General features: G+C 40.7%; 1 protein-coding gene across 5 annotated transcripts in view; it reads right to left on the bottom strand.

Moving 5' to 3' along the window:
- Nucleotides 1–12619, bottom strand: part of NDRG3 (NDRG family member 3) — a 74429-nt gene that overhangs the window by 6200 nt on the left and 55610 nt on the right. For all 5 annotated transcript variants that reach the window (XM_032419355.1, XM_032419357.1, XM_032419356.1 and 2 more), the window contains 4 exons: nucleotides 7673–7776; nucleotides 6398–6463; nucleotides 6223–6274; nucleotides 1997–2044 (listed from right to left, as the gene is read on the bottom strand). In XM_032419355.1, coding sequence (XP_032275246.1) covers nucleotides 1997–2044; nucleotides 6223–6274; nucleotides 6398–6463; nucleotides 7673–7776 — 270 coding nt within the window. The remainder of the gene's footprint in view (nucleotides 1–1996; nucleotides 2045–6222; nucleotides 6275–6397; nucleotides 6464–7672; nucleotides 7777–12619) is intronic.

Genomic DNA, 12619 nt, shown 5'->3' with positions numbered 1-12619 from the left:
TCTGCTTAAGATTCTCCCTCTCCCTTGCCTTCTGCTCCTCCCCTGCTCACACTCTCTCTCTCAAAAAAATAAACCATCATTTCTATTCACCAGCATGAACACTTTCTTTGAGGGGGGGACTGTTATTTAGCAGATGGGAATGCCACAGAAGGCACAGGAATTTGAGGTTAATGGGACAATCCCTTAAAATTCTACAAATAATATCAGCGACAAACATTTACCCTGATTAAATATACACCTAACTGGCAGAGGCTGTATTTTCATGAAGTTTAGGAGTCAAAATCTGACATAAAACAACACATGCAGAGAGAGAATATTAGGAGAGACTATTTCCAAGCTTGATGCCTATCAGGTAGTTGGAGAGTCAGTTCAATTATGCTGTTGCAGTGGGCATTTTGCCCAGAAAAAACTACATCTACAGCTACTACAGTTTTGTGCTTTCAAAATACTGATTCAAACCTGTACTGAAAAACTACTTGAAACCATACACTTCTAAAATAACATCCCTATTTTGGACCAGTTCATCAACCACCTAGACCTCAGCACATTCTGCGTTCTGTCACCTCAGAGCATTAACCTCAGGTTCTATTTCCGGGAACGATGGCCTGCTTCTGGTGACAGCACTTCCCTTTCAAGCCACTTCAAAGAGAAAGGGAAGAAAGCAGAGGCCTTTCAGGCTGAGAAAGTAGCAGTAAGCAACATAAGATCAGCACTTAAATACAGTAATCCATATTCAAATCAGGGTGTCAGGCCCCTGAACATCTTACTACAGGCTGTAGGAAAAAACAAGGTTGACACTCTTGCCTGGGGTACAATGAAAACGGAGAGACACCTGACACTAACTAGAAATTCAGTAAAAGAGTTGCTCTCTATTTGCCCTAAGAGAAAGAAAATGCACCCACCCTCATATTAGAATGTTATCGGAAGCTTCCTAAACAATACAATGGGACATAGCATGTAAATAATTTCCATTCATCCTAATTCTCACAAAATTAAATAATGCTTATGAAGTTTTTAATGACATGCTTAGATACTGATGTCAAAAAGTTCAGGAGGGACACCTGGGTGGCTCAGTCAGTTAAACGTCTGCCTTTGGCTCAGGTCATGATCCCAGGGTCCTGGGATCGAGTCCCGCATGGGGTCCCTGCTCAGAGGGGAGCCTGCTTCTCCCTCTGCCTGCCACTTCCCCTGCTTGTTCTCTCTCTCTGACAAATAAATAATTAAGTCTTAAAAAAAATACAAAACAAAACCCAGACACAGGGCTGTAAATATCCTGACCTTAATGATATAAAAAGTGTACAGGAGGGGCGCCTGGGTGGCTCAGTCGTTGAGCATCTGCCTTCGGCTCAGGTCATGATCCCAGGGTCCTGGGATCGAGCCCCACACTGGGCTCCCTGCTTGGCAGGAAGCCTGCTTCTCCCTCTCCCACTCCCACTGCTTGTGTTCCCTCTCTCGCTGTGTCTCTCTCTGTCAAATAAGTAAATAAAATCTTAAAAAAAAAAAAAAAAAAGAAGTGTACAGGAAAAAGACCCCAATTTTTTTTTTTCTTTTGGAGAGTGAGCACAGCGGTTGGGCGGGGAGAGGGGCAGAGGGATAGAGAGAATCTTAAGCAGGCTCCACACCCAGCACAGACCCCAAGGTGGGGCTTGATCTCATGACCCTGAGATCATGACCTGAGCCAAAATCAAGAGTTGGATGCTTAACTGACTGAGCCACCGAGGCGCCCCAAGACATCAATATTTTTACCAGAGGGGAACTTTGGGTGTTAGGATTATGGGTAATTTCTATTGATTTCTATCCTTTACTTTTCTCTATTTCCCAATATTCTACATTGAGAATATATTCAGGAAAAAGAAATTTAAAAAAAATAAAGAATCAGAGAGAGAGAGAGAGAAGCTTTCCTTCTTTTTGGGCAACTATTCCAGAAATAGAGTATTTTAAGCCATGTATAATTTACTCATAAATCTACTGGCAATGAGGAAAGAAAGCACCTTACCTTTAGCAAAGTTGTATTTACAGGGTTCAGGCGAGAGTTGCATTCAACCTTAAAAAAAGAAAAAAAGATAAAACAATTTTATGAACCGCTAGAAAAGTAAGAAATAGCTTGGCATGAGAATGATCTTCCAAGATCAACAGCTCGGTTTGGAGATGGCTGAATCAGTCAAAGAAATTACAAAAATACAAAGTAAGAGATATATGATGTACTTGGTATCTGATGATTTCTGAGTAAATCTAAAAGTCTGGCTAATTTCATTTTCTGAATCTGTTGCGAGTATTTAAAGAACTGTATGTTGAATCTAATTTCTCCTACTGGCTAGGAGAACTTGGGGGCTAATTACCTATTTTAAAATGTGAACTGGACCATAGCCCTCACCTGCTGGGGTTCTGATGGCTTCCCGGCACAAATGGCCCTGACCAAGCCCAATCCCCACCCCCCTTATACCTTCCCTATACCCTGGGTTTGCCATTCTGCACACCCTCTTTTCTGACTCGAGGTCTTTCACTATTCCACCTAAATACTGACTACTCTACGTTTTTTTTCTCTCACAGCAGTTATCATAATTAAGAATTACAACCTTTGTGTTTACGTGTTTGGTATCCTATACTCTCATACCCATGAAGGCAGAGACCTCAAAGAAAAGCTTTAACCTCTAGGTTCAGCAATGTTTTATGGCTAATTTAATCAACAAAATCTCTCCTTTTACACATGCTTGCCAAGCATACACATACAAAACACTGCTAAGAGTCTGGAATCCACTAGGGTGAAAACATACAGTACAAGGCTGAATGACATCACTTCGAAATTTCACAACTGAGCTGAGTATAGAAGGATGAGTAGGATTTCAAGAGACACAGTAAAAAGAAGGGGTGGGTGTTTGAAGTTTTCCAGAGTCAGGGGGAAAGCATAAGCAAAGAACCAGGAGATGTGAAGTGGATGTACAGGGCACGTGTGGGGTTACAGAGGCGTGGCGTGAAGATGCACTGCAAGGCAAGTCTGGGGGGCAGACTGGAGCTGACCATGGAAGGCAAGGAGCCATGGAAGGTTTCTGAGGTAAAAGGATTTGTTTTAGTAAAGTAACCAGCAGTGGCCTGTATGACAGACTACAGAGGCAATGAGCCAGTTAGGGGTTATTAAAATTACCTAGGCAAGAACCAGTAATCCAGCTGAACTCTGGGGATTGCTGATGGGCAGGTATACAAAACTCTTCTATAACCAGGGGATGATCTAAAAACCAGGATCACCAAACCAGTTTTTGCTCTACACAAAGGACAATGCAGGCAGTGATCAGCAAACGTACCAGTGTACCACAGAATAGCATTAACTCTAAACTGTAGAATTTAAAAACTGGATCCCTAATTGCCAAGCACAGTGCTTAGAACATAGCAGATATGCAATAAATATTTTCAGGAAGAATGAACTCCCCACATCTGGATTTAATTTAATAAATCATGCTTTCCTTGGTTTACCACTGTGTAACTTCTATAACTCTGTAAGAAGTCTCCATATCTGGTAAGCCAAACGCAATGGTTGTTTTTTTGACATGTCTACTCTCTCCCTAGCTCACCAAATGCAGAGACTCCATCTTATTCATTTTTGTATTCCCCATAGCATTGAGCAAATAGGGAAAAGCTCAAAAAATGAGGCTGAATAAGTGAGCAAGAATAGCAAAAACGACCAAAACTTAAGGAGCTCCTTCCTGCTCTTCCATGCATGGATAGTCCTCTAATCCCTACCAATCTGTGGAATAAAATGCTAGCTCTCACAAGCTAGAATCTGTCTGGAAGAGCATCTACGTTGTGATACAGACAGGGCTCCTAAGGTTCTTACCTATAAATGCTGAAGATGAGGAAATCAGAAAACAAGACCTTGGCCAACCTACCTAGTCATGAAAAATAATTGGAAATGTTCCTTTAAGTCCATGCAAGTTTAAAAAAATAACTCAGCTTATCAGAAAATTCTGATGAAGGGTTATTTTCTAAAAACAACACCGTTTTCTTATTTTAGGTCACATGTTTATGGAGAAAAAAAATTTTTTTAAATAATATCTACACCCAATGTGGGGCTCAAACTCATGACCCCAAGATGAAGGGTCACATGTTCCACCAACTGAGCCAGTCAGGCACCCCTGAAGAAATGTTTTTGATAAATATTTTTGTAGCATGTATCTCCACCTTTTTAGCCAGAAAAGACTGACCTTTATAAATCTCCTTCATGATGAATTGGGATCATCACTATAACTTTATCACCTTTGGGGAATTTTTTTTTTTTTTGGAGTCAAGGGTCATTTACCTCTGTGCTAAAGCCATGCCATGTATTTTATAACAGACACAGAATGTCTTACAGGATGATTCAGGGAGGTACGAATATATCATCACATCTACCTCACCTCACACTTACCCTGCCCCATTAACTTTCTCACCTATGTCTACACCCCTGATTAACTACTAGAATCCCTTTCCCAAAAAAGCCTTACTCCCTAATGTTTTTCTCTAAACAGAGCAGAAGTGAAGGCTGCCAAAGAAAACCAGGTAATCTCACAGAGATACCTCTTATATTACATATACTGTGGGAAAGACAAGTAAACGCTAACAGATACGTGAAAAACTGTCAACTTCATTTGTAATAAAAAAAAATGCACATTAAAACAGTGGGACACCATTTTTAACCTATTGAATTATTAATAAAATTTAAAAATCCAATGCTGGACAAGTTGCTGTGAAACAGGCACTCTCATACACTGCTGGTGCCAACACACTACTATGTCCTTTCTGGAAAGGAATTTGGCAAATGTCATAAAAAATTTTGCAAAGGTTTATGATTTTTGACACATTAATTCCACTTCTAGAAATCTATCCCAGGGAAATGATAAAAAATTCGATACGGATGCTCAATAGCTACATTATCAATGGTGCAGAATCTGGTATCATCAACTGGAGAATGAGGTTAAACAAAGGTACATTTACAAGACTAAATATTATACAGATGTACTGACTTCATAATATGGAAAAAGGCTATCAAAAATGCTATCAGTCAGGGCGCCTGGGTGGCTCAGTCGTTAAGTGTCTGCCTTCGGCTCAGGTCATGATCCCAGGGTCCTGGGATCGAGCCCCGCATCAGGCTCCCTGCTCCGCGGGAAGCCTGCTTCTCCCTCTCCCACTCCCCCTGCTTGTGTTCCCTCTCTCGCTGTGTGTCTCTGTCAAATAAATAAATAAAATCTTAAAAAAAAAAAAAATGCTATTAGTAATCAGGTCTCCAAATCTTTTATGTTTAGTATCACCCAGGGTATGTTAGAGGAAAAGATAATAGTTTATTTACCTTTGGGTAATGGGATTGTAATGTTTCCTTGTCGTTCTATTTTTTAATTTTTTCATATTTTCTACAATGAGCATGAATTATTTTTACCAGTGTATTATATACTTGAGGAAGAGGCAGAGAAAAGCATATAGGCTCTCAGCAGCCTTCCAGCCTCACACAGTTCCAGATATATGGTGGCTGCAGAAGGCTGAAGAGCTGTCAGAAATCTGACAATAAGCAAATGGTGTTTAGTTATACTACTTGCCACCACATAAAGCAATCAAAGATAATACTGACCCCTTCTGATAAAATCTACTGGTTGATGAGGAATTCATTTTCCAAACTGGGTAATAAGGAGCAAACCCTGATAGGTGTAATCAGAAATAACAAAGACGACTATTTACCAACTGTTTCTAGTGTGCCAGCAGTGTGCTGTACACATTTTTTTTTTTTTTTGAAGATTTTATTTATTTGACAGAGAGACACAGCGAAAGAGAGAACACAAGCAGGGGGAGTGGGAGAGGGAGCAGCAGGCTTCCCGCGGAGCACAGAGCCCGATGCGGGGCTCGATCCCAGGACCCTGGGATCATGACCTGAGCCGAAGGCAGACGCTCAACGACTGAGCCACCCAGGCGCCCCGTGCTGTATACATTTTATTGCATTTATTTATTTTTTTTTTTAAAGATTTATTTATTTATTTATTTGAGAGAGAGAGAATGAGAGGGAGAGAGCACATAAGAAGGGGGAGGGTCAGAGGGCGAAGCAGACTCCCTGCCGAGCAGGGAGCCCGATGTGGGACTCGATCCAGGGACTCCAGGATCATGACCTGAGCCGAAGGCAGTCGCTTAACCAACTGAGCCACCCAGGCGCCCTACATTTTATTGCATTTAATCTCATTTATTTTCACAACATCAGGACATACTTACCACAGCCTCAACTGCAGGTGAACTGTCCCCTACCACCAATAGAGTAGAACACCTGGGGAAAGGCAAAATTAAGAGGTGACATTCTGCAAACAGCACCTGTATTCCCCTGAATACTGCATTAGTTTATGAAAGGCAAAGATATTTAGTAACTTACTAGGGAAACCGAGGGACTTACTTTAATGTCTTCGATTTGTTATCATTTTGGCCCAGCAAGGGTCTTTCAATCTCTAGGTCTCTGCGTCTAGAAAAACAAAGGAAACAATCAATACCCCTTTCAGGTAAAATCATGGCAATTCAGATGATTTCCTGGTTATGAAGACCAAAATGTATCAAGGAATTTGAAACTATCTTTCCTTCACACCTGATGAGGGAAGGGGCCCTTGTGCACTTCGTTCATGAGTAGCCATTTTAGTAGCATCCTGAGTGGTACAGAGCAGGAACAAGGTTTCTGGCTCAACCCTGAGGGGTACAATGGGATGCCAGAAGTTTAGAAGCAACTTCAAAACTCAACAGCAATGCTACTGAAATGCTCAAGTTGTAGTGTTTAATTTTCCAACTAGTTTATAGGAATAAATTCCTTAAGAGAAGGGGAACTTTTTTGGGGGAAAACTTGTAACTAACATAGTTTAGTGCAGTACTTAATAAACCTTTCTGATTTCAACTGAAAATAAGCAGGCTCTGTTATACAAAGAAAGGAGTTGGAGAGACCAGGTTCAAAATCTCTGGGTGAGTTTAGTAAGTTACAGCTGACCCATTTTCTCAATCTCTTCCCATGTACTCAGAAAGCTAGGAGGAGTGAATATGTTTAACCTTGGAAAAACTGGTCCCAAGATAAAAATCCAACTCTCTCAGTGACTGAGGGAGACATGACAGTAGGTTTCGGAATGTACACAAACAAAAGAGAATTTACTAGTGTCCATGTATTACTTCTGCCTGATGACAAGATGTCAGTGAAGAGAAACTGAATCGAGGCCTAAGACTTCTATTCTTTGCCTCTTCTCCATGTATTTTTCTGTCCTGCCTCACATTACATGGATGTTTTTGTGGGTGTCTACGTAACTTAGGTACTTTTTTAATCTCAAAACATCTTAAAACTACAAAGGGTATTTGAATGTGCCCCAAACAGCGTTCAGTTCATTTTTCTTTTTCCTCTTTTTTTTTTTAAAGTAATCTCTACACCCAACGTGGAACTTGAATTCATGACCCCAAAATCAAGTTGCACACTCTACCAATTGAGCCAGCCAGGTGCCCCCATTCATTTTCCTTGAAACCTGTCTTCCTATCTGTCTGACAGCCCTTCCTCCTTTACTGTGGTGGAACAGCATGAAAGCAATCTCATGACACAGCACTGAAAGAAGTAGTTTATTTCCCCTGCCCCTCTTCCCTCAAATGTCCGTTATCTTTTTGGACCTAGTTTACATTTAGGTGGAGGAATAGGAAACGACTGTACCCATTATAAGAACCCAGGAAGAGCTGTAGGTTTTCTTGGTTGATGTCCTGGGCAATATGCAGCCTGTAGGTTTGAATCAGGTCCAAGTTGGCCTGCAACTCTTCCTAGAACAATTGAAAAGAGACACAAGGTAAACATGTGAGCTACAGTACAAGTCTACGTTGTTTGGTTTGCACTCTCAATGCCCAAAGCTAAATCTCTCTGCTCAAGATGGGAAATGAGGCAGAGCCCGGGGCCTACCCTTGTACTGGTAGGCTGAATGGCTGAAGTCTTTATCTGCAGTAGACTGGTTCAGTGCCATATTCTGTGTCGGATGAGGGTGCAAAGAATCTATTATGGCAAACACTGATCACCAACTCCAGGCCAAATGTAAAAACTTGGAGATTTCTCTGAATTTCCTTCTTACCTGGTAGCACCCAGAAACTGCACTGGACTTGGATTCAAGCACTAGCGGTAGAACTCAGGTCACCTAACTATTCTGAACCCTAGTTTGTGTTTCTTGCATGTTCTGCCATTCCTCATAAAACATGAAGATAATAACCAGACACCTGACAAGGCTGTTTTATTTATTTATTTTTAAAGTAGGCTCTACGCCGAATGTAGAGCTTGAACTCACAAGCCTGAGATCAAGAGTCGCATGCTCTACAGACTGAACCAGCCAAGCGCCCCTGACAAGGCTGTCTTAAAGATTAGGTAAGAAAAGTTATATGAACTGGTAAGTGTAAAATAAATGGAAGGCGGGGCACCAGGCTGGCTCAGTGGGTACAGCAAACAACTCTTGATCTCAGGGTTGTGAGTTCAATCCCCACGCTGGGTGTAGAGACTACTTTAAAAATTCTAAAATTTTAGAAAAAGGCAAGGTAACATTTTTCTTAATAGCCATAAATCTATATAACTTATCTGTACTGATATAATCAGTATATCTCTTATTTATATATTATCAGTAATAGCTATAAATTATAGATTACATTCCATTTATATTTTATTAAGTCAATTTATCATTTATTTAATCTTACTGCTATTACTATTAAAGGTATAAAATATGAGAGAAACAAACTGTTTATACAGTGAAGTGAGTCTTCCTCCCCCACCACCCACTGTCCAATGGTCCCTCTCTTGCTGGCCTTCTCAGGTCATCAGAACAGTTGCCAGGTTCTTGTGTACATAAACATATACGGACATATGTGTACACAGTACACAAGCGCACACACACCCAGCAAGCAGTTTTAAGCAGAAGGGAAAATGTTTGCTTTGGAGGAAAGAAATGGATCAGGGATAGTAAGAGAGCCAGTTAATCCAAGGCAGTGTGTAAAGGTTACCATCAAACCTCATAGAGAAATATAGATAAGGAGAATTTGTTTGCATTCTTACTACCATATAAGTAAAGTGAGCCAAGAATACAGTTGGAAACTGACCAAATGGATCATAGTCTACCTGAAACTAAAGGGCACTACAATCACTCTGAGGAAATATGGTAAATGGGAAAGAAATTATAATAAGAAAAGTAAACAACAGGGGCGCCTGGGTGTCTCAGTCGTTAAACGTCTGCCTTCGGCTCAGGTCATGATCCCGGGGTCCTGGGATCGAGCCCCGCATCGGGCTCCCTGCTCCGCGGGAAGCCTGCTTCTCCCTCTCCCACTCCCCCTGCTTGTGTTCTTTCTCTAGCTGTGTCTCTCTCTGTCAAATAAATAAATAAAACCTTTACTAAAAAAAAAAAAAAAGTAAACAACAAATGAAGCACACAGTAATCAGAGATGAAATATGTAGCCAGCTCTCCCTTCGAGGTCTGGAGAGGAACCTGAGCAGCAAAGTCTGAGATAAAAGAGGGAAGAAATGATAATGGTACAAAAGGGGTAAAACTGGCTTAAGTGCTAATGGAACTTCTTAGGTAAAGCTGTTATGTATAAATTGCCTTCCCACTCCCCACTTTTTCTTTTTTTAAAACACAAATTGGGGCGCCTGGGTGGTTCAGTCAGTTAAGCGTCTGCCTTTCAGCTCAGGTCATGATCCCAGGGTCCTGGAATCGAGCCCCACATCGGGCTCCCTGCTAAGTGGGGAGTCTGCTTCTCCCTCTCCCTCTGCCTGCCCCTCTGCATACCTGTGCTCTGTCAAATAAATAAATAAAATCTTTAAAAAACAAACAAACACAAATTGTGGTCTGCTAGACATACTTATGTTCTACACTTTGCTTCTCCCCTTAAAGTATTAGAGATCATTCCTTATCAGGAAATATGGAGCTGCCTTCTTTATTTATACTACTTGTTTCTCCACAACCTTATTAATACAAATGGCCATTCTTTTTAATTTTTGCAAATTTGATAAAAAAGAGGATATCGCTATGGTTGTTTTTTCTTATTGGTGAAGATGAGATGATTCATGTTTCAAAACCTTGTTTCCATTTCAAAATATTAGAAGCAATATACACATTTGCTTGCTTAAATTTTATTTTTCTAAAAGTTTATTTATTTAAGTGATCTCTATATCCAATGTGGGGCTCAAACTCACAACCCCGAGATCAAGAGTTGTATATTTCGACTGAGTCAGCCAGGAGCCCGAAGACTTTTTTTTTTTTAATTTTTTTATTGTTATGTTAATCCGCATACATTACATCATTAGTTTTAGATACAGTGTTCCATGATTCATTGTTTGTGCATAACACCCAGTGCTCCATGCAGAACGTGCCCTCCTCAATACCCATCACCAGGCTAACCCATCCTCCCACCCCCCAAGACTTTATATTTTTAAGAGTAGTTCTAAGTTGACAACAAAATGGAAAGGAAGGCTTTCTTTGTTTTTGAGCAAACTACTCCTCATTCCTCCCCAAATCTAAAATGTCAAATTTTATTTCTCCTTCAAGGCCCAGCTGGGATACCTCCTCTACACTGAAGCCCTTCCCTGATCCCCAAACCAGAAATAAATCTCTCCGGCCTTTGAATTCCTCTAGGCCCCTCATGGTGTCTGCCCTAAGGCACCCTGGCATGGTAGAAAGAGGAAAGCTTCAGATTTAGGCACAAATGTGGCTTCAAATCTCTTCCCTCGATATGTTATTAGCTGGAAACCAATTCATTCTTCATCTGTAAAGTGGGAATAATACAATTCCTATTATGAGATTATTAGGTTAATATACATAAAACCTCTGTCTGAAATTTGTAGGTGTTCAATGAAAGGCAGTTCTTATTACTTATCCCTTTTTACTTGTGCTACAATAGTTATTTCTGTATAGCATATCTCCCTACGGAGTGAACTCCCAGAGAATAGGGCTGTATCTTACATACTTTTGTCTCTTCCACAGCATTTAGCATGGAATTTTGTACATTTTGCGAACTGGTTTTTAAAGTCTACAGTCAAAACCAAGCATGCTATGTCTTTAGGAGAGTACCCACTCTACCCAGCACACGTGAAAAGATAACAGTCTTTGAGACTTTCAATTAAAAATGATGGATTAAAACACAACTTTAACTCCTTCCAGAAAAATCATAAAAATAACAGCAAAAATTTTTCTTTGTAAGTCATAAATTCATAAGGACAAAGGCAACAGGAAAAGTAACAACAGCAATAACATTTTGAAAGTGGGAAAGCAGAAGAAAGACTATAATCATTCACTTAGCAGATTCAGTAAGGCTGCTATGCTAGGCTGGCAGTGGAGAGGGTGAAAGAAATCCATGAACATGTACCAAGTAGCCTGGAAAGGCTCAAGATTTTTAGGCACCAGTTCTCTCTGCAAGCAGAGGGTAAAGATGGGGCTAAGAAAAAAAGGTTAGTTTCAAGTTCTGTTAAATAAAAATGTAACATCAGGAAGACAATCATAATACACAAAGCAAAAACAAATAATTGAAGGGAGAAATAGAAAATGCAACAATAATAGTTGGTAACTTTAATACCTCACTTTCATTTATGTATGAATAATGAGGCAGAAGATCACAAGGAAAGAGAAGAACTGAACAACACTGTAAACCACCAGACCTGACAAGACACCCAGAGTATACTCCACTTAATGGCTGCAGAATGAATACAAATCCTTCTCATGCGTACATAGAACAGAGAGGCCATATGTTAGGACCATATGCTAGGACATAAAATAAATCTTAATACATTCAAAAAGGAATGAAATGTTAAGTATATCCTCTGATCAAAATGGAATGAAATTAGAAATCAGTAACAGAAGGAAATCTGGGAAATTGAATAAAATATTCCTAAGTAACTAATGGATTAAGGAATCACAGGAAATTAGAAAATACTTTTGAGATAAATGAAACTGTCAGAACTTATGCGCTGCAGCTAACGTGGTATTGAGAGGGAAATTTATAGCTATAAATGCCTATATGAAAAAAAGAAGAAAGATCTCAAATCCACATCTAGCCTTCCACCTTAAGAAACCAGAAAAAGGGCGCCTTGGTGGCTCAGCTGGTTAAGCGACTGCCTTCGGCTCAGGTCATGATCCTGGAGTCCCGGGATCGAGTCCCACATCGGGCTCCCTGCTCAGCAGGGAGTCTGCTTCTCCCTCTGACCCTCCTCCCTCTCATGCTCTCTGTCTCTCATTCTCTCTCTCTCAAATAAATAAATAAAATCTTTAAAAAAAAAAAAAAAAAAAGAAACCAGAAAAAGAAGGGGCACCTGGGTGGCTCAGTTGTTTGAGCACCTGACTTTTTTTTTTTTTAAAGATTTTATTTATTCATTTGAGACACAGAGATAGAGAGAGAGAGAATGAGCAGGGGGAGAGGCAGAGGGAGAGGGAGAAGCAGACTCCCCGCTGAGCCAGGAGCCCGATGTGGGGCTCGATCCCAGGACCCCAGGACCACGACCTGAGCTGAAGGCAGACGCCCAACCATCTGAGCCACCCAGGCGCCCCAGCACCTGACTCTTGATCTCGGCTCAGGTCTTCGTATCAGGGTCATGAGTTAAGAGCCCTACGTTGAGCTCTGTGCTGGGCGTGGTGGAGCCTGCTTA

The sequence above is a fragment of the Phoca vitulina genome, unplaced genomic scaffold (genome assembly GCF_004348235.1).
Source record: "Phoca vitulina isolate PV1807 unplaced genomic scaffold, GSC_HSeal_1.0 scaffold22, whole genome shotgun sequence".
In the NCBI taxonomy this organism is placed as follows: domain Eukaryota; kingdom Metazoa; phylum Chordata; class Mammalia; order Carnivora; family Phocidae; genus Phoca; species Phoca vitulina.
Note: the sequence above shows the minus strand (reverse complement) of the source record. Positions and strands in the feature narration are given on the sequence as shown.